At 40.8% G+C, this 27,546-nt stretch overlaps 3 protein-coding genes across 8 annotated transcripts in view; 1 reads left to right on the top strand and 2 right to left on the bottom strand.

Annotated features, from left to right (window-relative positions):
* Positions 1–784: 784 nt before the first annotated feature.
* On the top strand, positions 785–9,389 carry SQSTM1 (sequestosome 1). Of its 2 annotated transcripts, none has more exons than XM_089528923.1 (8): positions 785–1,042; positions 2,969–3,064; positions 4,127–4,362; positions 4,469–4,622; positions 4,906–4,989; positions 6,701–6,936; positions 7,655–7,865; positions 9,071–9,389. In XM_089528923.1, exons 1-8 carry the CDS (start codon positions 859–861, stop codon positions 9,229–9,231), a joined length of 1,362 nt encoding a protein of 453 aa, XP_089385049.1. In that variant the 5' UTR covers positions 785–858; the 3' UTR covers positions 9,232–9,389. The 2 variants fall into 2 exon arrangements, with proteins under 2 accessions (XP_089385049.1, XP_089385041.1); XM_089528915.1 differs by having other exon boundaries at positions 4,903–4,989.
* Positions 9,390–9,944: 555 nt separating this feature from the next.
* MRNIP (MRN complex interacting protein) lies at positions 9,945–20,007 on the bottom strand. Of its 3 annotated transcripts, none has more exons than XM_089528935.1 (7): positions 19,835–20,007; positions 16,353–16,412; positions 15,018–15,118; positions 13,479–13,548; positions 12,620–12,750; positions 11,963–12,059; positions 9,945–10,641 (listed from the first exon to the last, which is right to left on the bottom strand). In XM_089528935.1, the coding sequence occupies exons 1-7, from the start codon at positions 19,892–19,894 to the stop codon at positions 10,084–10,086; spliced, it is 1,077 nt and encodes a 358-aa protein (XP_089385061.1). In that variant the 5' UTR covers positions 19,895–20,007; the 3' UTR covers positions 9,945–10,083. The 3 variants fall into 3 exon arrangements, with proteins under 3 accessions (XP_089385061.1, XP_089385072.1, XP_089385083.1); XM_089528946.1 differs by lacking the exon at positions 19,835–20,007 and adding an exon at positions 18,270–18,293; XM_089528957.1 differs by lacking the exon at positions 16,353–16,412.
* Positions 20,008–23,216: 3,209 nt separating this feature from the next.
* The window catches only part of TBC1D9B (TBC1 domain family member 9B), a 49,282-nt gene continuing 44,952 nt past the window's right edge, over positions 23,217–27,546 (bottom strand). For all 3 annotated transcript variants that reach the window (XM_089528861.1, XM_089528869.1, XM_089528878.1), the window contains one exon: positions 23,217–25,645. In XM_089528861.1, coding sequence (XP_089384987.1) covers positions 24,953–25,645 — 693 coding nt within the window. In that variant the 3' untranslated portion in view covers positions 23,217–24,952. The remainder of the gene's footprint in view (positions 25,646–27,546) is intronic.

Genomic DNA, 27,546 nt, shown 5'->3' with positions numbered 1-27,546 from the left:
TTGCTTTGTTTTTCCTCTCCTGTTTGGCTTGTAACATGATCTTGCCTGAGGAAGAAGCCCAGGGAGCTTGGAAGGCTTGCAACACGTCTATGGTGGGTTTCTGTTGGCCAATACATTATTGTTACTATTATCATCATCATTAATACCCTGCCCTTCGGCTTACGACATTCAGCAACACCATACGGTTAAAAACATACAAAACCAATAAAGGTATCACAGATGGCTTTTCGGGCCAAAACACACTGCAGAAATAACCCAGTTTGAGACTGCTTTAACTGCCCTGGATCGGTGCTAGGGAATCCTGGGAACTGTAGTTTATTGTGGCACCAGAGCTCTCTGACAGAGAAGGCTAAATCTCTCACAAAACTGCACTTCCCAGATTTCCCTAGCATCGAGCCAGGGCAGTAAAAGCGGTCTCCAACCGGATTATTTCTGCGGTGTGTTTTGGCCCTCCTTGGTCTGAATTTGTCGAAAATGGCCAAGGCATTTTAAAATGTGTCCTTGAAGAGGATCCATTTGGACTCCATCCCCCAGAAGCCTCTGCCGTGCGCCAAGGGCGCGGGGTCCTAGGAGCCTCCCTCCCTCCAGGAGCGCAGCCTGGATTCTGGAAAGCGCCAGGCCTTTCGGGGGAGAAGGGCTGTTGCTGCCTCCTTTCGTCAGCCTCCTGCTCCTCCTCCCTCCCGAGGAGCCCATCCCAGGCAGGGGCTTTCCCAGCCGGAGCCCGCCCTCCCCTTGCCCCCTATATAAGAGGGCGGGCGGCGGAGAGGCCTCCACAGCGCAGGCAGGCTCCTCTCCTCTCTGCTCCGCCCTGATCCCTTCCTTCCCGCGGGGACCAATTCCTGCTGCGCCATCCTGGCCATGGCTCCTCTGACGGTGAAGGCCTACCTGCTGGGCAAGGAGGAGAGCACCCGCGAGATCCGCCGCTTCGCCCTCCCCGAGAGGCCCGCCCGCTTCCAGCCGCTGCGGGAGAAGGTGGCCGAGCTCTTCCAGGGCCTCCTCCGCAACGCCAGCGGCGCCGGCGCCTTCCAGATGCACTACAAGGGTGAGCGCAGACCTGCTTCCCCGCTTCCCAAAATGCCTACCCCCTTGGCCTCCACACGGGAGAAAGAACCCGGTTTGGCACCGCTTTAACTCTTTCTGTGACTCAGGGCTATGGGATTCTGGGAGTTGGAGTTTGTTGTGGGCCCAGAGCGGAGCGGAGTTCCGTAGCCTTGAGCCAGGATGCTTAAATCTGCTCACGAATGGAGACTGGCGGCAGCAGTTGGCTTTGGAAGGCCCTCTGCACATGTTCAGAGGTAATACTTAGCCCTTCCTTCCAGGGTTGTGGCCTGGCATCAGAGCCACTGAGGGGCGGTGGCCTGTTCAAGCCCAATGCAAGAAATGCCGCCAGTCCCTCCAGTTCAAGCAGCGGGTGAATGAGAAGGATCCACGCAGTGGCTCTCTCTCCCGATGTTCCCAGGCTTGCAGGCTCCTCTCGCAGTGTGCAGGTCAAGAACAGAAGCCTCTGGGTGGATCTGGTTGCTCAGGCCCTCCTTATCTGATTGTGGCTTGGCTCAGAGGAGGAGGAGGATCATGTAGGTCAGTTTCAGGGCCTTGGCTTCCATCCAGGGAAAGGAAGGGTAAACAAGGCCAGGATGTGGAACTTGTTCTTGGGAGGAACTGGGTAAAAGGGGAGGCAGTGGCTAGCAGCAGGGTTACCTGTGTCAAGGGAGAGGAGGAGAGGGACTGCCCTTCTTGGCATGAAGAGCATAATACTGGGCCAAGGTGGCCTGTGCCTTTCTGACTGGGAGGGCATCGTTTCTTCTGTCTCTGGAGCAGGGAGGCAGGCCCTGAGCTGCTTGGGGGAGAAAGGGAGCCACAGCTCTCTGGAACCTAGATTCTTGACTAAATTAATACAGAATACTTGCCATGCCTTCAATCTTCTCAACCCATCTGCATTCCAAATGTAAGTATTTGTTTTGTACATGGGCTGAAACATTCTGGATCCCTATAGCAACAGATACTTGGGAGTTGCGTGGATCTAATTAATCCCAAGAGAGATTGATGTGTGTGTTTGCCTTCAAGCTGTCTGTCAACCCAAGGCATGAATTTCATAGGTAAGGAATACTCAGAGGTGGTTTTGCCAGTTCTTCCTCATTGGCAGCCTCCCATCCAAATATGAAGCAAGGGATGACCTTGCATAGCTTACAAGATCAGACGGATCTGGTGCCTTACCTGTGTGTTAATTCCAGGAACCATTCACTTTCACTGTATATATGCATATGCTATTTTCACTGTTGCCTTAAAGTCACTGCTGAGTTTCAGTTTTTTTTGTACTCATGCCTGCCAGTTTTTAAGCCTTTGGAATGGGACACTTTATCAGTTCTGCTTCCCCAATAACATAGTTTTTCCCCACATGAATAAACAGGTTTCAGAGATCCACTTGCAGCTTTTCTATTTCTATAACAGTTTGAATGGTTCATCACTTAAAGCTTCAGGACAGCTTTGCTAGACACCTGCTTTTGTTTTGCTCTCATGATGGAATAAATAATCTGCACACTCCTTTCAGTAGTGCTAGCTAGTGTTGCAGTCTACAGTTTGAGGCTTATTTCCTTCCTAAAATAAACGTTAGCTTGACTTGAACAATTTACTTTAAAATGTTAATTGTGGTGACTAACACTAACATCTGCTACCTAAAAAGTAGATTTTGCTACAATTGAAGGTTGCAGCAAAAGGATATTTTCTTGCTAGCAGACATTGTGAAATGGACGTGATAGCGTTAAGCCACTTTCTGCCAACAGGCTTGCCACAGATCAGCTGGGAGATGTCATCTTCAAAATTGCACTGATTTAATTACAACATGTTAACGTTGTTTTCTTCTGCAGATCCCATGTACTGTGCTATAAGGTTCAACACAATATTGTTTTATATTGCCCTGTTAATGGCTTCTGTCAGAATGAGTGGTTTTTTGTTTTGTTCTGTTTTTCAGATGAAGATGGAGATATGATTGCTTTTTCCAGTGATGAAGAACTGAAGCTGGCCTTACCTTGTGTGAAAGATGGCGTTTTTCGCATTTATGTTAAAGGTAACCTTGACTCTTTCAAGCCAACTTGGTCTTCTCTCAATTTGGCTTGGCAGCTGCTGTTTTATAATCCATTCAAGGCTATGTCTGTGTTGGCTGAAAAAGAAGAATCATGAAACAAAGAACAAACCCTGCTCTGCTTTCAACAAATAAATAAATCTGAAAATAGGGTGATTTGGCTGTGTCAGGGCACAGTAAGAAGTCATGGGATCTAAAGCCTCTTATGTCTTCAATTACAGCTGGAAATGATAGTAGCCAGAGAGCTGCCATTATAAAATGTCTTCTATTGGAGGCAAAGGGGGAAGGGAGACATGGCCTCTACTAGATTACTTCAAGAATTAGCAGGATTCCTGTATTCAATAAGGGTTACTTTTGAGTAAACTTGCATAGCATTGTGTTACAAACCCATTTTATTTTTATTTTTTTCATCCCAATGAATGTTCACTTAAATAATTATTTTGCTGTGGAAGAAAATACACAATTTTATAGGATATAAAGTTAACATGACGTTAAGAATCGATGTCTGAGTTTACATTCCTCCCCTCCACCTCCTTTTTGTCACATTAAATCTGTGGGAGGAACTGTTTCATTACTCACTTTTGTTAGCTGTTTAGGGGTGGGACAGGGTGAATAAATTTAACAAAGTCATAATAAATCAGATTCCATTAATTTAGGGCAGTGGAAACATTTGCAGTAACAAAATCCACACTTCCACTCCACTATATCTATGTGAGGAAGTATACTTTCATCTATGAAAGGTCATGTCTTTCAGTTATTCTCAAAGGAACTACAAGATCCTTTTGCATACTGATTCTACAAACGAACAAAGCTATATCTTTGAAAATCCACACTGTCTATAGCACTTCCCTGTTCTAAAATCTTATAAGAAAACATTTTTGTCTACTTCAGAAGAATGAAGACAGGGCAATTTTGAGAATAAAATACCCAGTCTTCCATTGTATTCTGTCCTCTTACAGTTGTGTAACTTGCAGAAATGTTAGTATTAGGTGTTAGTTCACTTAGCATAACGTTACTTGAGCTGCATCTTTTCCTCGTGTCTTTCAGAAAAAAAAGAACTTAAACGTGAACATCTGCATCGCCAGTCCTGCAGCCAGGAGCGTCCTTCCAGTATGGTGCATCCCAATGTGATTTGTGATGGCTGTGATGGCCCAGTTGTGGGTACCAGATTCAAATGCACTGTTTGTCCAGATTATGACCTGTGCAGTACCTGTGAGGGAAAAGGTACCCACAAGGAGCACCACATGATCATGTTTCCAAGTCCACTGGTCTATCCATTTGATGTAAGTATGCAGCTCCCATTTTTTAAACAAATTCTTATTATTTTGTTTATAACTGCAGCCATTTTAAAGCAATATCACTTAGCAATATTTTCTTTTCACCCATTAGTGGTTTCCTCGAGGTCGTTGGCATCGTAAGATGAAACATGGTGCTTCTCCCTTTGCGTGGATGCAAGGTTGGGGACAGGCTTGTCCTCGGCAGCAGCAAAACTCTGACCAGGCACAAGCTAGTGCTCCTTCTCAGAATCCTCCTGCTGAGCAAAGTAAGAACTTTGGTCTCTGACCACTGAGACACTGATTACAAATGCAAAATAAATTAGTATGATGAACTGGCGCTCTTGTCCTAAGCTCCGTTGATTGCACTGAACCTGCATTGTTTCAAAGGAACTTACTTTTCAATAGACTTATTAATAAATGTGTGCTGTACCAAATTGTATCTCAGAACTATATAGTTCTGAGGAATTTTGTCTCGAAGTCAGCTGAACAATTTCTTTCTTGCATGCTCTATAAGTGATTTTTTAAAAATTTCTTTCCCTACAAAAGCAGCCTCTAACAATCAGCCTCAGGATCCCAATGTCACCTTCCTGAAGAATGTTGGAGAAAGTGTTGCTGCATTCCTGAGTCCATTGGGTAAGCAGTTGCTATCATCTAGTTATTGTTTCCATGCTCTGGGCTTCTCTGAGGCATCTAGTAGCATTGCTGGATTTTTATTAGTCTCTCTCTCTCACTGTTCAAGGGATGTGGGTTGTGTGTAATGATTTCACATAAACATACAGTCGGCCCTTTCTTATACACGGATTCAAGCATCCACAGTTTGAAAATGTTCAAAAAAAGTATAAATTTCAAATATCAAACCTTGATTTTCCTATTTTTATAAGGGACGCCATTTTGCTATGCCATTATATTTAATGGGACTTGAGCATCCACAGATTGAGCATTCACAGGGGATCTTGGAATGAAACTCCAGTGTATAACAAGGCTCCACTGTATATCTACCTAACCTTGGCTGGCATTCTTTTAGTGGTGTGAACCAATAAAAAAGTCTTTCATTTATGTTTTTTACACTTGAATCTCTACCCATATACAAATTCAAATTATACCTCCTGCTAGATTGTATAACAATACATCCAAAACATCTTCCCATGCATTGATAACTTGGATCTCTATATGTTACTTTGTTAAGGCTAATTCTACATTTTCATAAATCCAAACATATAAGACATCAAACTTGTAAGAATGTAGTGATAGTAAATATTAATAGCCAAATCCCATAGTGTAAATAAACATCACCCCATCTTAGATTTAAGTAAGTTATTAAAGGTTTCCATTCTTTAATAAAGTGTGTTGTTGATCCTTGTCTAAGTAGGCAGTATGTGCCTATATGTGTCTTTTTCCTGGTCATTGCAGAGGGTGGTATTCCCTTCCTCCTCCAAAATGACTAAATTGCTCCAGGATAGCCCCCCACAGCCATTCAGTGGCTGGTGGATTGGAGGTGGGGCTTGGAGAATTGTTTAGCCATGTTTCCATAGTCAGGCAGCGAATGATTGTATCATCTACCAAGACCTCAGGAGAACTCTGGCATCTATCTTGGTGAATGCTGGAATTGAACTCCAATTCCCTCACTCAATTTTGAGAGAATAACAAATTGAGAGAAAGACTTGCAGGGGGACTGCAGCAGTTAAAAAGCAAGTTGAGAGGTTTGTGTTAAGAGACATGGCATAGTTCTTTGTGGCACTTTTACACTACAGGATCTCTGTCTGTATTTGCTATTTTGCCTCTTCCCACCTGTGGTCCCAGGTTGAAGCAGGGAGTGGATGTTTGCTCATCTTGCAGTGATGCTTTCCTCCCAGTAACTTCATTTCGAGAGTCTTAGAATACTGTGGAGGGTCATGTTAGAAGTAATACTGTTTCATACAGGTTTATCCTCCCAAGAACAAAAATTATAGGCAGAAGTGGGCACTACTGTGGCACATTCCTTGTGAGAATCTGTCATAAAGAAGTTGTCATGCTTTAAATACAATGTGATAATGTGAGGAAAAAGTTGGCACTGTAAGCTAGAGTCCATTTAAGAGCAGGGTACATGCCAAACATTGCAGAATAGCTGACATGTTGTCCTTCTCTCATGTAAACAAGGTGTCCATTTTCATATTATCTTGAGCAGGAGCACACACCTTCTGTCCTCTAGGCTTTTGACAAAGTTATGGGAGTATTTTTATTTCAGTGCAGCAAAGCCTTGCCATAATGGAACAGAAAAATACATCCAGTCAATATTCAAATCACTAGAGACAAGAAACATTTGGAAAGATGGCCACTGACCTCCATCTCATTCTGCCTTTTTTAGGTATTGATGTTGATATTGATGTGGAACATGAGGGTCAGAGAAGTAAAGTGTCACCTACACAATCCAACTCAGAGAAGAACACCTCCAAACCTAGCACTTCCAATGACCAGGCTAAACCAGAAGCAAGTAACCAAAACAAAAGAGCTTCAGAAGCAGCTGATGCTATTACTGACCAGATGCAGGAGATGATGGTGTGTTCTCCTTCACACATGGAAGATGAGAGCCTTTTGTCACAGGTAAAAAGGTGCTGAGTCTGAGTGTGCCCTCAACAGTGTCAAGATGTACCCATTCATCTTGCTGTAGTAATACTGAAGCTTGTTTTGTATTAATATGTTAAAAGGAAAGCTTGCTTAACATGCAGAGAAGTAGAAACTTTGAAATGATTCTGAATTAGTATTCATCATTCATTATCTAACCTAGGTTCACGACTTCATGCAAATAATTTATTAACAGCAAAGATCTAGCTTTTTATGTTAGGTCTTCCCTAGGTAAAGTCTTTGAAGTCTTGATGAAGGTAGAAATATTAGAGCAGTAGAGGATTGGAAGACATGCTGGATATCCTTGAAATAGTCACAGCCTACACGTGAGCAAGAGACTCTGGAAACTTTTTTCAAATACAACATGCAGTGTGATTAAAGATCCATTTCAGTCACATAAGTGTCTGCAGAAGAAACGTGTTTTCAGTGTTTATAGGATTAAACTAGATATCTAATGCACATTGAAGTGGATAAAACTCATGTGTGATGTTAATAGCAATTCATGCTGTTTCAGATATGTGTATTTTGCTATGACTTGGCATGCATGCTTGTGTATCTGCTGTAGCTTTTTGTTTTCCTTTTGTACTGAGGATAGGGTGAGAAGTGACTTAACCACTTCTGTCTGTAATTATGTATGGTTCTGAAAAATCACATTAGTAGCAAGTTTAACTGGTGCCTTGAAATTGTATACATCTAGGAACCAGGCGAGTCCAGCAGTAGTTCAGCAGGAGATGAGGACTGGACTCATTTGTCTCCAAAGGAAGTAGATCCTTCAACTGGTGAGCCGCAGTCCTTACAAATGCCAAAAAATGACAACCCAAGTTCTTTGGATCCAACTGAAGCTTCTTCTAGTAATGCTGGACCAACAGGACTACGAGAAGCTGCACTCTACCCACATCTTCCACCAGGTAATGAGCTTGGAAAGCTACTTGAAGTTCTGCTATGAACTTCATGGGGCTGATATACTGGGCTACAGAATAAATGGAGATGTCATTTGCCTAGAGCTCTGAACATGTTCAGTCTCTCAGGAAATCTTGGTAACTCAGTTGTTTAGTATATTTGTTAGCTGCTCTTTACCATAAATGACCAGGATGATTGATATACAGCAGTGTTTCTCAAAGATACCTAGTATGCAGGACCAGTTGGTTTTTTCCAGTATGCCAGGGAGTGGCACTGTATTTGTTCCCATTGGCTACACATTTCTTTCTTTTCTGGAAATATACCAGGGAGCAGGAGCCAATGGCATAGGGACTGGCACCAGTCCAGAGACCACCACTTTGAATAGCACTGAAATATAACAAAGCCACTGAGTGTTGAAAAAGAGCAAGAATTTAAAACCAATTGAACTATAAAACAATCAAAACCAGGTACATCAGATGTTGAAATACTTATGGAAGGAACTCATTGCTTGGTGGGACACTAACAAGGGTGGCACCAGGTAAACTCCCCAGGAAAAAAAGGGTATCATAAAAGAAAAAGCCATGATTGTCTGACTGCATGTGGTAATCAGATTTGGGGGAAAGGTCTGTCATGAAAGTCATAGGATTTAAGTGGAATTGTAGCATAGGAGACAGTCAATTTAACAAATAACTGTCAAGTCCAAACTATTTGGAGGTCCAAAGGTCCCCCACAGTTACAAAGCTTCCAAAGCATGCTAAATCCTAAGTTCACAACTATTCCTGTGACATTTAATGTAATTTTGTTTTTATATTCTGCCTTTTCCCTAGGGAATCAAGGTGGATTACGACAATTATAAGCATAAAACTTAGTTAAAATAAAATTACAATTAAAAAAAATTCCTGTATCCTAACCTTCTTCCAATGTAGGGTTTCCATGTAGGATTACCGCACTAACTCATAATCAGAAATATATTCATTAGGCTTTAGGGGCCCTCCCTAATGGCAGATCAACCTGCTTCCTGCCCAGCTTAGAGGCAGATTTGGTTGCCTCTCCACTAGGGAGAGACATTCAAGTCCAATTTGCATACTTCTGAATGGCAGGGACAAAATATCCTAGGAACTTCTCCATCCAGTATGGAAAATAAGTGTCTCTCAGAAAATCCTGGTTTTTGTTTCTAGTTTGCTGTATAACAAGTTCAAATTCTTATTTACAGAAGCAGATCCTCGTCTGATTGAATCATTGTCCCAGATGCTATCTATGGGGTTCAATGATGAAGGGGGCTGGCTCACCCATCTGCTGCATTCTAAGAAGTATGACATTGGTGCAGCCCTGGATGCCATCCAATATGCTAAGGAACCACGGGCTTCCAAATAGCACCTGTGCAACCTATAATATTTAAAGCAGATTGTTGCAACTGCTTCTCTGTAGCCTCTTTTTATATCTGCTACCCTATCCCCAATGATCTGACTGTATCTCTATATTCTCAGTTCATACAGTTAAGAATAAATAGTCACTTTACCTTTTCCAGCTTACACTTCTGTATCTTCTTTTTTTTCCTGGTATTTTATAATACACTCTACTATGGTCACTTTGCCATAAGCAGGCTTCGGTAGCAAAGTGGGTAGAGAGATGCTGAAAAACCTCTTGGAAAATATGCATTCACTCAGTAACTGTAGGATGCCAAAGTCTGGTTTCAGCAGCTCCTGAACCAGCACAATGGCGTGTGTGCCTTCAAGTTGTCTGTTGACTTATGGCAATCCCATTAATTTCATAGGGGGTTCTTGGGAATTCTCAGGTGGTTTTGCCAGTCCATCCTCTGAAATATAGGCTGACTGCAACAATTTTATAGGAAATAAGAGCAAGGAATGGCAATTTGGTCTTTGCATGGAGGAAAACCAGTCAAAAATAGATGTTTAGCTACAGAGTATATCTAGTTGTGATTTCCAAGTTTCAGCATTCCCTGCCTACGCAAGACAATGAATATACCTTGGACATTTCATACATATACACTGCTGCTGCTTTAGCCCTTTCAAAGCAAGTTCTTCCATTAATGCCAAGTGGCACAGACACAGTGTAGACAAAAGTAGTGCTTTTTAAAGTACTTGGCCTTTTATTATATACAGCAAAAACTTTGTCATTAACAATATCTTTTAAATGTTAAAGATTCCCCTAATCCACACCAGAACAGAAAAGAGGCAAATCCAATTGTAAGAGGACAAAAGAGCTTTAAATGTCATCATCAAAATCTTCTCCTATAGAAAAAAAGCTTCTGGATGGTGTTTTTGAACTAGAGACAGCAACAATACTGGTAGAATGTGTGGAAGTAGTTTTTTCAGGCAGTCTCTTTAGCAATCTTTGTTGAAACTCAGCACTAGGCAAAGATGGAGGCTTTCTGCTTCTTCCCACAGGAATGCTGGCTAGTGTAATATGAATGGGGTTGACCTCTTCTGCTCCTTCACATGGAATGGCCACATTCTGCTGTGATGCATGGTGGTAGTTACAGAAACTGATACTGCCAGAGGTGTCCACTCTAACATTTTCCCCAACTACAGATGTTTCAGCTAACGTCTCCTGTCCCTTTTGTAACACAGAAGTTGTCACATCACTAGTACAGCTTTTACCTGATAACAGAAATTTGTCCCATTTGGAAAGTCCAGCACCTTTTGAGCATGGATCTTGGTTCTTCCTGTGTATCATATGCTCTTTCATATCAGGAATCAACATGTTTTTACATGTGGTATCTCCACAGCATTTTGTATTCACTGTGACTGAATCATTACTGTTCTGTAATAAAATTGATAAACTGAAACAATCAGCAGTGCCAAACTACCAATAAAGTAGCACAATTTGTTCTTACTCTTTAGATGTTTAGCACACTCACTTGGACTGAACATGCTGATTTGTTATAAAGAAGCAAACTGGAAGCATCGTAACTTGATACCCTACAAGTTTTTTCACTTAAAATTTGGATTTGCTTCTGTATAATCTAAGGAATGGGGCAGCCACATAGGGAACCAATAATGCCACTAGACAAGTCTAATCTGTGGTGTCAAGCAGGCCATCCATCTGATACAGGTGTTTTCATTTAATCTTTTGCTGTTGCATGTCTTGAAAGTAACTGTGACTTATGGCAACCATCTCCTAGGTTTTGCTTAGCAAGATTTGTTTAAAGGAGGGTTTTTTTACTGCCTTCCTCCTAGGTTGACAGAGTGTCACTTGTCTAAGGTCACCCAGTGGATTTCCATGGCTGGTCAGGGATTTGAATTCTGGTTTCCCAGAATCCTATACTCAAACCACTACACCATGCTGATTCATCATTTAAAGTAGGTAGAGTTAAAATTAAGATCCCCCAAAAGATCCTTAGGAGGTACGTGAGCTGCTTAAGCTCTATAGTAATTTGTTAGCAATCTGTAATGTCAATATTGTACCCTGGACATCCGAGATGAGTAAAGGGTGGCCTCCAGGGTCCCCGCCCCATTTTTTGGCTCCAAAATGCCCTCCAGTGGATGGGCCATTTGCACCATGGCTTAGTATTCCACTGGGACAATTTAGTCCCAAGAGGCCTTTTTTGAAAGAAAGTGCACAAGAAATTATTTCTGCTCACTTCCTATTGTTAAAAATATTGCTCTCCTGAGTCTAAAACTGCCCAGGAAGGCCCCAAATCATGGTTAAAATGCCCCCTACCAGATTTTTTTTGGTAGGAGTGGGACCCCTTCAAAGGTGTTAATATGCCCCCCTACTCTTACACAGCTGCCCACAACTAGTATACACTAACCACATGGTAAGAAAAGGAGTTAGTCACATAGTAGAGACTCACACTGGTTCATACACTATGCTAGTGGACTTGTCAAGGATAAACAGCAGATTCATTGGTAAGGTACATATAGCTAATTTATAGAGGTGCAGTAAGGTTTGGAGTAAATGTGAACACTACAATGTCCCTTCAAATTGACTTTCAAGATAAAAGTAAGTTACTATGGTAGGTTACTTTGAGGAGCAGAGCCATCCTACAACTATAAAATATTTTTATCACATTTAAAAGGCCCATGACATTGACAAAATATGAAATACTTGCCATCCACCAGAAATTAGAAGCAAACCATACCTCCTCAAATCTTTTCACATCATCTGTAAATCCTGTAACATTCCTCTTCTCGTGTCTCTGGGTATCGGTAGTGTACAAGTCAGATTTCTTACGTTTCCTAGCAGATACAACAAACATCAGACACACTGCAAGTCAAACAGATTATCATGGAGAGAAAGCAAGTACAGGTTTGTCTCCTTTATCCTAAATGCTTGGGACTAGAAGTGTTTTGGATTTCAGATTTTTGAATACAGTACTTGCATATACATAATAAGGTATCTTGGAGATGGGACCCAAGTCTAAACATCAGATTCATTTATGTTTATATACCTTATACACAATAATAATAATAATAATTATTTGTATCCTGCCTCTCCCTGTATTGGATCGTCACATAGTCTAAAAGTAATTTTATACACAATATTTTCAATAATTTTGGGCATGAAACAAAGTTTGTGTACACTGAATCATCAGAAAGCAAGAGTGTCAATATCTCAAGCCACTCGTAGACGATTTTAGATTTTGAAATATTCTGAATTTCAGAATTCTGAACAAGGGATACTAAACCTGTAATTTAGATGAATTTCTTTCAGTATACTAGCATTTGCCTGGAACAATAATCACAAATGATACATTTGTTTCTATTGTAAAAAAATATAGTAAACGGTTATGTGTCACCTTGTATGTTTCACTATGTCTCCCTTGGAAAAGTAGGCCTGTTCCTCTGCTGGCAATGCTTCCTCCTCTTGCTCCTCACACTTTTTATCCAGATATTTAGTCCAACGGCTGAATAGCTCTACCTTTTCCTCCTGCAAAGTTACAGAATGTCTCAGGCGGTTTCTAAATCTCAGAATAATTACTCTGTTTCTTTAATTATCTGTCCTCATGATAGTACATAACCTGAGTATTATGCAAAAAGTTTGCATAATTTTTGTAAACACTACTTACTATTCCTACTCCTTTGCTAGGCTTGGACTATCCCAAATTCTGTACCAAGAAAATCTGAATTCTGTAGTTTTTATAAATAAACAGAGTTGTTATGAGGAAGGATATGGAATCAGCACAGCACCAACTGATCCCAAAACCTGCCTGGATACTTTCAAGCCTTTCTTCAGAGCCTTAGGGCTGGAAATTTTTATAATGGAAACAGAGATGCTCAGTTTAGTTGTAAGACCACTAACATATTCCATGTCTTTTCTGTGTTCTTATGGAACTATGGCCCTTCTAATAACAATTTGTTTTTCAACAACAGAGACTGACCAATCTCAGGTAAAAATGTCCTTAAATAATTGGACAAATGAATAATTTAATAAGCGGTTGCTCCTGAGAGAGTCCAGATGATCTCCCAAATGATTGCACATAAACTTATTACCCACTCACAAACTTAGTTCCTATGCAACCTCTTAGCAGAGTGTTAAGAACAGCTTAGGATCCCATTAACCGACCTGTCATGATACCCCTTACTTGATTTAATGATTTACGAAGCAACTATTCTGCTTTGGCTTTGAAGATGCTCTTTGTGCAATAAGGGGCTTACCTGCTGGCCCAGTTTCTCTTTGAAGTTAGCTGTGTTTTCATTACTCATCTCTATTGGTTCTTCTATATCTCTAAAAACAAATTAACATATTTAAAATTTGGCAATTATACCATTATGCATTCCTTGTACTGAACACATAAGGTAAATATTGCCCTTTTGCCAGCAAGCAAAAATATTTTTATTCAGGCACAACTTTGGCAATGAGCTGAGTTGCTGCTGAAGGAGTTTTTAACTACCTGGGACCTATTTGTTTCTTTCTTTTCAAATGTTTTTAACTGAGCTATTTTAAAAAAATTTTCACTGTATTGTGTATAAATTTCAATTTTATTATTATTAACATCTTAAGAGACATTTCCGACACAAAAGTGTCAAAATTACAGAGTTGGAATGGACTAAAAGGGCCATGTTACTGCACACATAGAATACGCAACTGAAGCACCCCTGAAAGATGGTCATCTGATAAATTATAAGTTGTAAAGTGAGGAATATGCAGGGTAATAAGTGCAAACAAGAAAATAAAAGACACACACACACTCTCTCTCTCATATACAGACAACATTTGAAAAACATTTCATGAACTTAAGTTTTAGAGAACCAAGGACACACTTTGAGATTGCGCACATAAATCCTGGTAGACAAGCAGTGCTTCCACTAAACTATCTTCCTGCCACAATAATGGATTTTGGTACTCATTTAAATGAAAGTTAGAATTTAGACAATATGGTGGTTGACAGTTTTCCTTTTCTGCTGCAAGGGAGTAATTTGTCAGCTTTTTAAGCAAATACTGAGCCTACCACCGCAGAAACCAAACACAATGTCTGTGTCATTTTTTTGCTCCTTAGATGCTGCTGCAAGAAATTTGGACAAAGTTTGCCAGTTCAAATTGGAAATAATTGTTACAGGTTGAGTATCCCTCATCTGAAAAGTAGCCCGAAAAACCCACAAAAAACTATGGATGCCGGCCATGAAAGCCTTCGACTTCACAAATCTGAAATGTTTCAAAATTCAACTTTTTCCCCCATGGGTGGCTGACATAGTGGCACCTTTGCTTTCTGATCATCCAATCTACACAAACTTTGTTTCATACACAAAATTATTAAGACTATGTGTTTAAGATGTAAATGGAACATAAATGAATGTCATGTTTAGATTTGGGTCTCAACTCCAAGATATCTCATTATGTATATGCAACTGGTTTGAATGTTAGACTATGATTCTGGAGACCAAGGTTTGATTGGCCATGGAAACCCATACTCTCAGCCTGAGAAAACCATGTGTTACGTTCACTTTAGGGTCGCCATAAGTTGGAATGACTTGAAGGCACACAACAACATCTGCAAAAAAATCCAAAATCCAAAACACTTCTGACCCCACATATTTCAGATAAGGGATACTCAACTTGTCATCTTATTTTCTTCTAATACTTTGATAATGGTGGCTATAGAATGGCTGCACGCTTTTAATTAAAATGCATTATAATTACATTGCAATGGAAATATATACAAACACAAAAGAGCAATTAACCAGTCAATACCATACCTAAGCATGATGTTCACAGGTGCCTGCTGTATCTCTCCTTGCAGCAAATTCAGTTTTTGCACATGATGTCTGCAATCAGATCCAGAACCCTGGCCAAAAACCTAAAGTGGACATTTCATTAAAACAGATGTGGAAATGATACGGCCCTCAGGTTGTTGGACTGTATCTCTCAGAGTTCCTCAGCACTGGCCATGAAGGCTAGGGCTCCTGGAAATTGCTGTCCACTCTTGCATTTAGTTCTCTTGAGCTCTATAGTTCTTTAATCTTTAGTTTGGCAAACAGAATCCTAATTCTATCTGAGTGGACCTTTTTCATGGATATTCTTTTAGGCTCATGGTCCTCTACTTAAAGCCAATCTAAAATAATAATATAATAATATCTTTCTTACTCGCCTCTCCTCATGGATCGAGATGGGGAACAATAACAATTAGCAGACAAACATCAGTTTAAAAGACATCAGTTAAAGTATACATCAATTTAAAAGGACAACTAAGACCATATTAAAACTATCCACATTTAAAATTGATATTTAAAATTCACAATTTAAAAAGCATTTGGATAAGCCTGTTGGAAAAGACTAGTCTTTAATGCTCTTTTAAATTTGGACAAAATTTTCAACTGTTGAAACTCTTCTGGCAGGTCATTCCAGTCGAGGGGCAGCTGAAGAAAAAGCCCTCTCCTGACAGTTGCCAACCTAGTTCTGGCTGACAAAAATACATACATTTCGTCTTTTAGAGGCAAATTTGTTGTATAAATTTGATCATCAATTCATATTTGGATAGACCAAGAGTATTATGCAGCTGTTACTTAGTATATTTTTAATCACTATGTTGTTTGTGTAATCAGAATAATTAATGAGGGGGACTCTATTCTTTAATATTAAGACAGGTTTTATTGTAGCTCTTTATATTGTTTAGTAGCCACTATAATAGTTGTTACAGTTGCTACAGCAGCATTACATTAACCTTCTATGTGGATTATAGATTTTTAAATCTGATGTTAAATATGTTATTAAATCTGCTATTAAACATTAAATATGAAGAAACCCTCCACTGTTTTAAAAATACCACCTCTCCTCAGATTATGATCTAAATTCAGTCTATAAACTAAGGAGAAGAGAAAATTCTCTACCACAAATTCAGCCTCAGAAAGTGACAAGTGTGTCTTAATGGTCCAATGGCATAATCCTATAAGGTGTACTCAGGATGAAGACTCACTAAGTGTAATGGAACTTGCTCTCAGTGAAGCAGGTACAGGATTGCAATTTCAGACACCAGACAAAAAGAAACCTAGTACAGAGCCATCGCATTAACCCAAATATACTCAAATACCCACCTTTAGAATGGACTGCTTTTCGTTACATACTTTACAATTCCACTTTTTGCTCTTTTTGACCTAAGACAGAATCACACACATAGTTATCTCCTCAGTCCAGACCACATGGCGGGTCAGTCACTGTCCATGTTGGTCTAAACTCTAAAGTGTATACTCATTTCCAAGAAAAGCAGAATAAAGTTGTGTACTCTGCTCTTGTTATCAAAATTCCACAAGATCATCAGTTTGCCTTACGTAAATTAAATTAGTGTACATGCATGTGTTTACTTTGCATACTTTACTAATCTAAACTATGAGCTATGTACATTATTGAGATTTTCCACTTAGTGTTCAATGCCATGTTTGTGCAACAGCAGAATCACAGCATCCACAGAAGAGCCAACCTTAATTAAACTCTAATCCACAGATTTCAGGTTGAAAGGAACAAATATGCCTGTTCAACCTAAAGACTGTGCACAGTTCATGAGTAATCCAGAGTAGTTTGCTACAAGCAAAGTGCATTGTGGAAAAGCAGCAGTATAGCCATAGTATCAAATATTATTTGTCAAATATTTTAACTGTACTGTTTTTAATATTGTACCACCTCAGCCTCAGAGGAAGACAATGGCAACCTTTCTGAACAATCTTGCTAAGAAACTCCCATGATATCATTGCCGCAGGGTTGCCATAAATTAGAATTGACTTGAAGGCACACAACAACCACAAACCACCTCCTTTTTCACCCTAGCTCTCAAGCAAATGTAACTCCTAGAGAGCCTCCCTAGCTGACTCCTTAGTTACAAAACCACAGCCCAATCCCTCTTGTAATTTATGCATTTATAAATATATATAAAATGCTTACATCTAAACATGTCAAAGGTGTATACAACAAAAGAACAATACTGAAAAATAAATAATAAAACATTTGTATTATTATATCTAAGTAGAGAATGAATGAAGGACTGAAGTAGGGAAGCTTGCAAAAATATGCATGTCTTTAGTATGTGTGAAAACAAAAACTGTCCAAGCAATTTAATTTGAATCTATAGAGTCAGAGTTTAGAGGAGGTGAAGTTTTTCTGTACCCAAAATGTGTCCAAATACAAGCTAGCACATTCTGCAGGTTATGTGAACTTTTCCTAAAGGATTCAGGTCCCCAGTCAATAGACTACATATGAATAATCCTCGGATGCTTTTCTTCACCCTCCCTTGGCCGAAATATGTCATGTGAAAGTGTGATCTGACATGCAAGGGTCAAAAATGCAGCTCAGTATCAAATTAAGAAACTTTAATAGCAGCAGGACTGTACATTTCATTGATGAGAGAAAAGAGAGAGGTGATGGCTAGTGTGGCGTAGTGATTTGAGCGTTGGGCATGGATTCTGAGAGACCAAGTCCTCGCTTAGCCATGGAAACCCAATGGGTGATTTTGGGCAAATAAAATTTTATCTTAGCAGCCGAGGAAGGCAATGGTAAACCTCTGAAAACGTCATGCCAAAAAGGGGTTGCCATAAACCAGAGATGACTTGAAGACATGTAACAAATTTTATGAAATATTCCTCATTCTAACCCTGTGGAATCAGAAACCAGATTGGCCGGGATGATAATCAAGGATCAGAATTTGCAACACGTGTAAATATTACTCATTAGAAAGCTTGGGAAGAGGAGGAGGGATGAGGGCTTCCAAGTCTCGCAGCCCTCTTGAGCAACTCTTGTGCCTCCTCCGGGGATCCTGCCCCACTGTTTTGAGACCCACTGGTCTAGACTCTAAAAGAATGATTCCTGAAACAGGCAATGTAAAGTATAATCTGACATTCTTCATTTGAGCAGGGTTAACTTGTCAAGGACCAGCGAGGGCCCTTCTGCCCCATTCGAATCAACATTCCCAATGTTTCACTTCTAGACTAAAAGGTGACAGGACTTTAGACTTACTTACTAACCTCAAACATTACAGGGCTGCCAGCTGTAGTTATTCAGTAACAGACATGCTCTAAGAAGGCAACACAACTGTAAATAAACCAGAGCTTTGAAAATGTACTTTTTGGACCACACTCCCAGAAGCCTCCAGTCGATTGCACGCTGGTTAAGAGACTGTGGTAGCTAAAACACTCTCAGTATAAATATCAGTTCATGAATGAAAGACACTTTGGAATTCCTCCTGGACAGAAAGGTGAAATGAAGGATGTGTCCTGAAGAAGCAGGATCTCTGGTCACCTGATATGGAGATATACAGGCCAGTGTTATCTAGTGGTATGTGCCTCTGGAGACCAGGGTTCAAATCCCCACTCAGTCCTGGAAAACCATGGTGACCTTGGGCAAGTCACACTCTCTCGGCCTCAGAGGATGGCAATGACAAACCCCCTCTGAACAAATCTTGCCAAGAAAACCCCACAGTAGGGTTGCTATAAGTCAGAAACAACACGAAGGCACCCAACACATGGACAGGCTGACCAGAGGTTGTCCTCCTTTGCCAGGACCTGTTCTACATTTCCGCCTTATGCCCAAGAGGGATTCCAAAATGCCCTCCATTTGGAGCCTGACTAAGAAGCATGGATGTATATTTATGTGAATGCTTTTAGCTATTATTATGGCAACGTCCTCCATTTTTTCTTGAATGCCTTCCATTCTGTGGTGCCTTGTTCTCCTTGGCAATGAGGACACATCTGGTCATTCTGGAGATGGCAAGCGGGGGCTTCAGATGCCCCTTGCTTCCTCCCCATATTTTTAGTCTCCTAGAATCCTAGAGTTGGAAGAGATCCAGCCCAACTCCCTTCTGCCATGCAGGAACTCTCAGTCAAAGCATCCCCGACAGATGGCCATCCAGCCTCTGCTTAAAGACCTCCAAGGAGGGAGACTCCACTACACTCCGAGGAAGGAGTTTGTTCCACTGTCAAACAGCCCTTACTGTCAGGAAGTTCCTCCTAATGTTGAGGTGGAATCCCTTTTCCTGGAGCTTGCATCCACTGTATGTAACAGTTTTAGTAGTCTGTAAACCGTTTTGATCTTTGGAAAAACAGTATACAAATAAAATTTATTATTATTGTTGTTGTTCTGGGTCCTAGTCTCTGGAGCAGCAAAAAACAAGCTTGCTCCCTCCTCAATATGACATCCCTTCAAGTATTTAAACAGGGCTATAATATTACCTCTTAACCTTCTCTTCTCTAGGCTAAACATCCAAAGCTACCTGAGTCGTTCCTCATAGGGCATGGTTTCCAGACCCTTCACCATTTTAGTCACCCTCCTTTGGACACGCTCCAGTTTCTCCACATCCTTTTTGAATTGCGGCGCCCAGAACTGGACACAATATTCTAGGTGGGGCCTGATCAAAACAGAATACAGTGGCAGTATTACTTCTCTTGATCTAGACACTATACTTTTATTGATGCAGCCTGAAATCGCATTGGCCTTTTCAGCTGCACCCTCACACTGTGGGCTGATGTTCAGCAGTGGTCCACTTGGACTCCCAGAGAGATGCCTTTCACATGGAGGGTGTTCTCCTCCTCACCTGCTGGACTTGGAAGAGGCGGCAGAAGGCGCACCTCAGGACCTGGAACTGCTGAGTCATGGCGGCGGGGAGGGTCTGGGGCGAAGAAGCCAACGGCCTTCCTTATGGAAAACTGCCTGGGCTGCAGCGAAGAGAGCGTCGCTCGGGGGGAAAGACAGAGCGACCCGCCCGGAAGCTCTCTCTCGCCACGCCTGTGTTTGTTGCGTCACCATCCATCTTCCCTTTCCATTGGCTAAGGCGCACAGGGCGGCCATTAGGAAAACCCAGCGCCCCCTTCAGGGCTAACTAGGCTCCGCCGCTTTAACTGACATGGAATCAACATCATGCTGAAGGCAAGGGCAGGCCACCTTTGAATAGTCTCTGGCTGAAGAAACCCTAGGAAACGGGGCTTTCAAGGCATTTCTGACTTAGGGCAATCCTGAGGCAATCCTATAACCTATTATTATTGACACCATCATCATCACCGTGGATTCTTGGCAAGATTTGTCCAGAGGGGAGTTTGCCTTCGCCATCCTCTGAGGCTGAGAGAGTGTGACTTGCCCAAGGCCACTCAGTGGGTTTCCATGGCCAGGGGGGATTTGAACCCAGAGCCCTACTCCAACACTCAAACCGCTGCACTCCATCTGAAGAAGCCGGTTTATATCTGCAAAAGGTGCTGCCGCATCTCTTTTCTGCCTTCTCAGAGAGGTAGCCCTGCAGCACCTTTGAGACTAAATGTTTTATTCTAGCATGAGCTTTCAGGCCATAAACCCACTTCTCCAGATGCACTACTTGAAGGTACACACAGAATACCCTAGCAGAACACAAGGCCCCAGGGCCTTATATTACTATTACTATTATTATTATTATTATTATGGTCAGCCAAAAGGCTACCTTTAAAAGAAGGGTGTATTTGATGCCTTCACCTTTGAACTGAGTGGTGACTTAATTATTAATTTGGCCACCTCTTGGATGTCTTAAATTGCGCTGTATGACCATGTTTCATGGGCAGAGGCTCATGTGGCACACTGGCCAGTGAAATGTTTTTCCCTCAACATTGTTACAAGGAAGCATAGAGAAAGGCTTCATAAGAGGTAGAGAATTTATATGTTAAGTCTAACAGAAAAATGGTTCACTTTATGGAACTGTACCTAAAGATGAGTGACCCTGAGCAGCTTCAATATCATGAACCTTTTTTGTACAGAGAAGCATGCAGAAAACCAGTGAAAACTGTGTCTTTGGGCATTTTAACAGAGACAAAGGATATCTGTAAATCTGGAGTGAATTTTTTTAAAGTTAGTGTGGTACTGAAGCTATTTTTAAACAATTACAAGCATCAGCCCCTGTAGTTTGTTCATTTCGGTTATGAATGAGAAATGGATGAGTTATGAAACTGGCCTAGCCATCACTTGTGGCTACAGCTAGATTGCTAGCATCAGATTTCATAAATTCAGGTGCCCTGTACCAGGAAGCTGTCATTTTTAGTCTTCTGGTTTTCTTATCAGGAATGCAACTGCTGCTATGTTCCTGAAAAAAGGCTGAATGCTACATGATTATTTGAGTACTACGCATGCCCTAAAATGTATTTTATGCAATAGTCTGCAAAAAACAGAAACCTTGCCAAACTGAAGTGTCTTGGCACAGACTATAATTGTTTATGCATGTGCAGAGAGGAAAAACAGGGGAAAAACCTCACCATAAATAAAAAAGCTGATATCCATTGCTATGAAAGATTTAAATGCCTTCTCACAAGATTACATCTGAAATGATCACATTTTCCAAGTGTGTGGAGAAAAAACAATGAACATACTAGTTTGAGGGAAAACTGACATTTGCAAATGCTATTGGAAATGGGGAACATGGCTGTCCAAGTGCACAGGAATAATGTGTATGAGACACAAGAGAAATAATGAGATAATTGCATATTCTCCAAAGTACCAATCTCAAAGAGTACTCAAAATACAGAAATGCACTAAGCAACACCTTCTATAAGCACCAATCACATACCTTCTTTCAAGTATCCAGCCAGACTGCTATGCATGTGCATCCTTCTGGAACGCCTGAGGGAATTGGGTATTGTGGGCACTGCGCTCCAGTGGGTCTGATCCTATCTCTCGGGCAGATTCCGGATGGTGCAGTTGGGGGACACTTGCTCCTCTAAGAGGGAACTAACATCTGGGGTCCCTCAGGGAGCTATTTTGTCCCCCACTTTGTTCAACATTTACATGAAACCACTGGGAGAGATCATCCGGAGACATGGGGTGCGGTGTTATCAGTACGCTGATGACACCCAAATATGTTTCTCTGTGTCTCCAACTGATGCAGTAACTAAGCATGGCGTCTCTCTGAATGCCTGCCTGGAGTTGGTAATGGGCTGGATGAGGGAAGACAAACTCAGTCTGAATCCAGAAAAAACGGAAGTACTGGTGATAGGTTCCCCAGGCCTGGGGAAGGAAATTTGTCCATCTGTCCTGAACGGAGTCACACTTGCCCTGAAGGACGAAGTTCGCAGTCTAGGAGTACTTCTGGACTCGTCCCTGCAGTTGTCATCTCAAGTAGATGCGACGGTCACAAGTTCTTGCTATCAACGTTGGTTGATATGCCAACTGCGACCCTACCTGGGCCAAAGGGACCTTGAAACTGTGGTACATGCTCTGGTAACCTCTAGATTTCTGTAATGCACTCTACATGGGGCTACCCTTGTACCAAGCCCGGAAGATTCAATTAGTACAAAATATGGCAGCCAGACTGGTCACCGGTACATCTAGGTTTGACTATATAACACCTCTTTTAAAAGATCTTCACTGGCTGCCTATTCACTTCCGAGCGCAATACAAGGTGTTGGTTATTACCTATAAAGCCCTACATGGCTTGGGCCTGAGTTACTTGAGGGACCACATCTCCCCATATAATCCGCCCCGCACACTCAGAACAACCGGGAAGAACCTGCTGGAAATACCACCTTCTAAATATGTTACTACATCCCAGATGGCCTTCTCAGTAGTGGCCCCACAAATCTGGAATAGTCTCCCTGAGGAGCTCCGTCTGATCACCCTCCTGGAAACCTTTAAAAAGAGGCTTAAAACCTTCCTCTTCTGTAAAGCCTTCCCCCCTGAAAAATGAAGTTATGTACTTGATCCCATCAACTCTCTGCCTCACCCTATTCAATGATTGTTTTTATATCTCTATATTGTACATTGTGTTATTGGTTTTTATCTATTTTATGATATGTTTGTAATTGGTTTTAATTCTATGTAAACCGCTTTGATCTTTTGGAAAAGCGGTATATAAATAAAATTTATTATTATTATTATTATTATTATTAAAAATGAGAAACTGTCAAAGAGGACTGCAGGCATTTAAAAAAAGCTGTTTTGAAAATAAAATAAAGCAAAAGCAAATCTATGGTTATGTGTGATTCTGTTCATTTATTGAATACATATGTGATTGATCAGACAAACAATGTAAAATCACATGAATATTTATCTTTAAAAATTACAATAAATTACTGAAGGATTAGTAAAAATTAATGTTTCTACTCTTCACTTCCCAGGTGCATGGCTAAGGAGGCAGACGCTTAAAACACACAGACTATACCACAAAATTGGAGTAACACTGTGTATTGCATCAAGTGACATATCCCCTTGTATAAATCTACATAAGTTCTTCAGACTTCTCTTTCTGAATTGCCAGTACAATTCAGTCATTGCTGCTCCAGCAACAGCCATACACTAACATTTACACAATTTCAATTAAGCTCATGTGACTGGAAAACATACCTGTGTAATGAACATGTGTACAAATATAAACAAATATAATAGTGCTTCTTGAGAATTAATGCCTTCCCATAGGGAGGTTACCTATCTCAAAATGGAACTTTAATTTTCCTCTGGTCCACAAGTGATTTGCAAATGGCTGATCCCATAACTGTACACTCAAAGCAAAATGTGGTTTAAACATCACATCATGTTAAAATAGGTTACAGAAACTGTTTTGAATTCTAGTACAACAACGGCCCTATGGTGTGCAACAGTTGGGCCATAATATATTCAGCATGTTAGTTGATTCAGGTAAACAGGACAAACAACTAAGCACCCTCCCACACAATTGTGTCTACACCTATTTTAGAAATATAGCTTATGTTTAGCACATTAAAACAAATTTGTAGGTTCACTTCTGATTATAGTGAGAAATTGATCAATTAAGCGCTGTAAGTTAGGTAATGATAACTAACTTACAGGAATATCGGATCAGGTTTTGCTCATCACAATTAAAATCTTGAAATCCAAATTCAAGGTGGGAAGGAAGCAATTTAATGTTTCAAAGCAGCATGACTTATTGATATGTCATGATTTTTTGGACTGTGACATCCACCCCAATCTCCAGACTGCTGCAATTCTTAACCCTCCTTTCTTTCTGGGAAATGAGAAATAAATACATGGCACTAAAGAATTAAAAACTGGTCTAAAAGATACTAATATGTGTCATTCTTCAGAGATTTTGAAAACCACATGCTACTTAAATAGTAATTCACTTGCAACAAACACCAGCGGTCCCAAGACACTGGTGTATTCTTGGTGCAGGATGCCAAGAGTAAGAGAATATAATATCTTTACATTTGACAAGTTACTGCATAGCATCTATGTTCCTAACAAGACTCTCTTAGGCAAGGTGGGGACTGCAACCGCATTTGGATACAATGCATTTGATGCATTAGCTCACAAGGTAGCCAAAGACATAGAGGAAGGAATTCAAGCCAGGCTGCATTACTTGTGAATAATTACAAAGGAAGTAAAGCAAACAAAAAGTAGCATAGTTTGACTGAAATCAAGCTTCATTAAAGAAAGGCAGAGGCACACATGCATAATTTACTGTAGTAATTCTAGGCCACAGAGGCTATTAGGTTTTAGGCTTCCATGCTTTTGAGAATGTAATGTAAACTCAACAAGCAAGGTGTCCTCCAGGGAGATATCTATATCAAAGAATCACTGGGATAAGCCTCTTACTCAGCTGAAGCTACTTTAATTGATGGGTAGTTATAGGTGCTGGTAAAAAACAAAAACAAAATAAGACTCCAGCCATGAACTAGGTTTCTTGATCAACCACCTCTGTTTCAAGCCTTGTTTTATTTTCTTGAAGTCAGCCTGACACTGAGGAAAGTTCATAATCACTGGATGAACTGAACTGTCTTTCCACCTTCTTTTGTTCTTTGATCTTCTGTGTAATGTCAACTTTCTTCTCAAAATAGTTTACCAGGACTGTCTCTGTGAGTATGGAAGCTAAGATCTGTTCAAATGAGATAGACCAGTCTGTGTCAATGGTGCTGCCATATCGTGCAGCCAAACTACCAGCCTCACAGCCAACCAGCACTGTATCATCTGCAATATCTTCACACTGGAGGGAACCTGTGCTGACCATGGAGTATGAAGACATGGACATATCGTCTTTTGTTTCATCATCTGAAAAGAGTTGTACAGGAGATCCTGAACCCTCACCACCTCCATCTACAAAAATCTGATTCTCCAGTTGGTGTTTCTCAACCTGAATATCTCCAGATGCTTTATCTTCTGGGGCATCTTGGGCATACCGCTCCACAGTTGAGTTTTGACTCTGATCAGATGTTGGAGACTCTTCTTCACTTACAGGGTCCTGATTGCTGTTTGCTTTGATGTCATCAGTCTTTTTAGCTGGCTGGTGGGAGAACTTTTTCCCTACTTCCCCAATGCGCAGGAGGAGGCTAGCAACCGTGGCAATGGCATGGTATAGCTCTTGCTCCACAGGGTCTTCACTGAACATGTTGTAAAGAGTCTTGCACAACTCTATAAATTGCTCCTTAAAAGAGAGATACACATTATGACAGTTGCTTGGGCACAAAATCTTTAAACTGGCAAAGTAAGCGGATAAGATAACCAGTGAGGAATTCTAATAGGCATGATTTTTATTATCTCAAAGTTATACCCGAGACAGATCACACAGCAAGTGTACACAATACAGTATATACAATATAGGACACTGCCATTTGCCACGTGTACCATCATTGCACTTTCAAAACTATCAACAATAAGATGGGAACTTAACTGTATTTTAAGGTTCATTCAACTAATTTGGTCAAACTCCAAGAGCTGGAAAATTACTGTCCCTGAATGTGCATGTGTGACGCAGCAGGCAAATCCACTCTTGACCTCAGCCTTCCTTTCTTTTTTGTTATCCTGTTACCTCAGTGATGTGAATGTTATTTGAGAGGTTTGCCTCATTCTTTTAAGATCAACATGGATTAACAGCCTTGGTCACAAGACTGGTCATGAGTTATTATTCTATGAGCCTTTCAGAATGGAGTCAATTTAGACCTATTTTCTGCAAATAAAGAAGTTCCTTTATGAAAATTTTGGAGACCTTGTGATTATTGGGACTCCCATGAAGGAGTTTTCAATGTGGTTTTCATCAGAAACATAGAACTTCTTCAAATGTAATGCTAAATATGGGTACAACCAACTCCCACTTCCCTGGGGCAGCCTCAGGAAGATCATGTCCTTGCTTCTATTTTTACCTAAGCATGATTTATCATTACACTCAAACCTATACTAACGTGCGGTCACCAAAAGGTCTCTCTTTTTTACTTCCTGCCTATTGGAGTGAATAGGAGGAGGATAACCCAAACGACAGGATGTGGGGGTCTTATCTACTAGGAAATGTCAAAAACTCACATTGAGGGGTTAAATGAGAATAAAGTAAAGGCATGCCTCATTTAACAATGCCTCTGCCAAAGAAACTCCATTTTACAAAATCTTTTTACATCTCCTAGCACTCCTTTCCCTTTTCAGCCTCTATCCAGCTGAAGATTTTTCAGCAGTATCAGCACTGGGAGAATGATGAAGTAGGGCTGGAGAATTAGACTTTTGATATCAGGTTGCAGCTGCATGTTTGCAGTAAACAATGCAATAAAGTTTGAGCTGAATGAATGGGATTCTACTCTAATTGATCTTATTGTAATTGTGTGAAGCAGTTGCCTTCAGAATTTCCTACTTAGCATGTATGAATACGCAACACAGATAGAAAAGGGGAGAGCAGATAAGCCTGCCTCACCAGCTAACCCCAGCATGTTAAAAAAAAACATCTGGCTACCAAGATGGAAAACATAAGAAAAGTGGAGGCTGGTAAATGAAACAAGTCACAATCAGAGGTATTCTGGAAGAAGCGGTGTTTAGAATCATAGAGTTGGAAGAGACTTCAGTGACCATCTAGTCTAACCCCATTCTGGCATGCAGGAACGCACAGTCAAAGCACTCCCAACAGAGCCTCTATTTCAACAGAGCCATTCTGCATCTGTTTAAAAACCTCCAAAGAAGGAGACTCCACCACACTCTAAAACAGCATATTCCACTGTAGAACAGTTTAGGAAGCTGTTCTCAGCTCAAGAAGATGATAGGAAGCTGTCAGGAAGTTCTTCCTAATTTTTAGGTGGAATCTCTTTTCCTGTAGTTTGAATCCGTTACTCTGTGTTCTAGTCTCTGAAGCGGCAGAAAACAAGCCTGTTCCATCTTCAATATGACAACCCTTCAAATAGTTAAACACAGCTATCATGTCACACCTTAACCTTCTCTTTCTTAGGCTAAACATGCCCAGCTCCTAGGTTGTTCCTCATAGATTCAAAAGGTATTTCTTTACTTATGCAAGGCTTGGTTGACTTTGTATTTATTTATTTTATCTGTGCATGTTATGGAGTATTACTAAAA

This window comes from Sceloporus occidentalis, unplaced genomic scaffold (genome assembly GCF_023333645.1).
Source record: "Sceloporus occidentalis isolate IW3139 unplaced genomic scaffold, rSceOcc1.0.p SCAF_1, whole genome shotgun sequence".
Classification (NCBI taxonomy): domain Eukaryota; kingdom Metazoa; phylum Chordata; class Lepidosauria; order Squamata; family Phrynosomatidae; genus Sceloporus; species Sceloporus occidentalis.
This window is presented reverse-complemented; position numbering and strand designations above follow the sequence as displayed.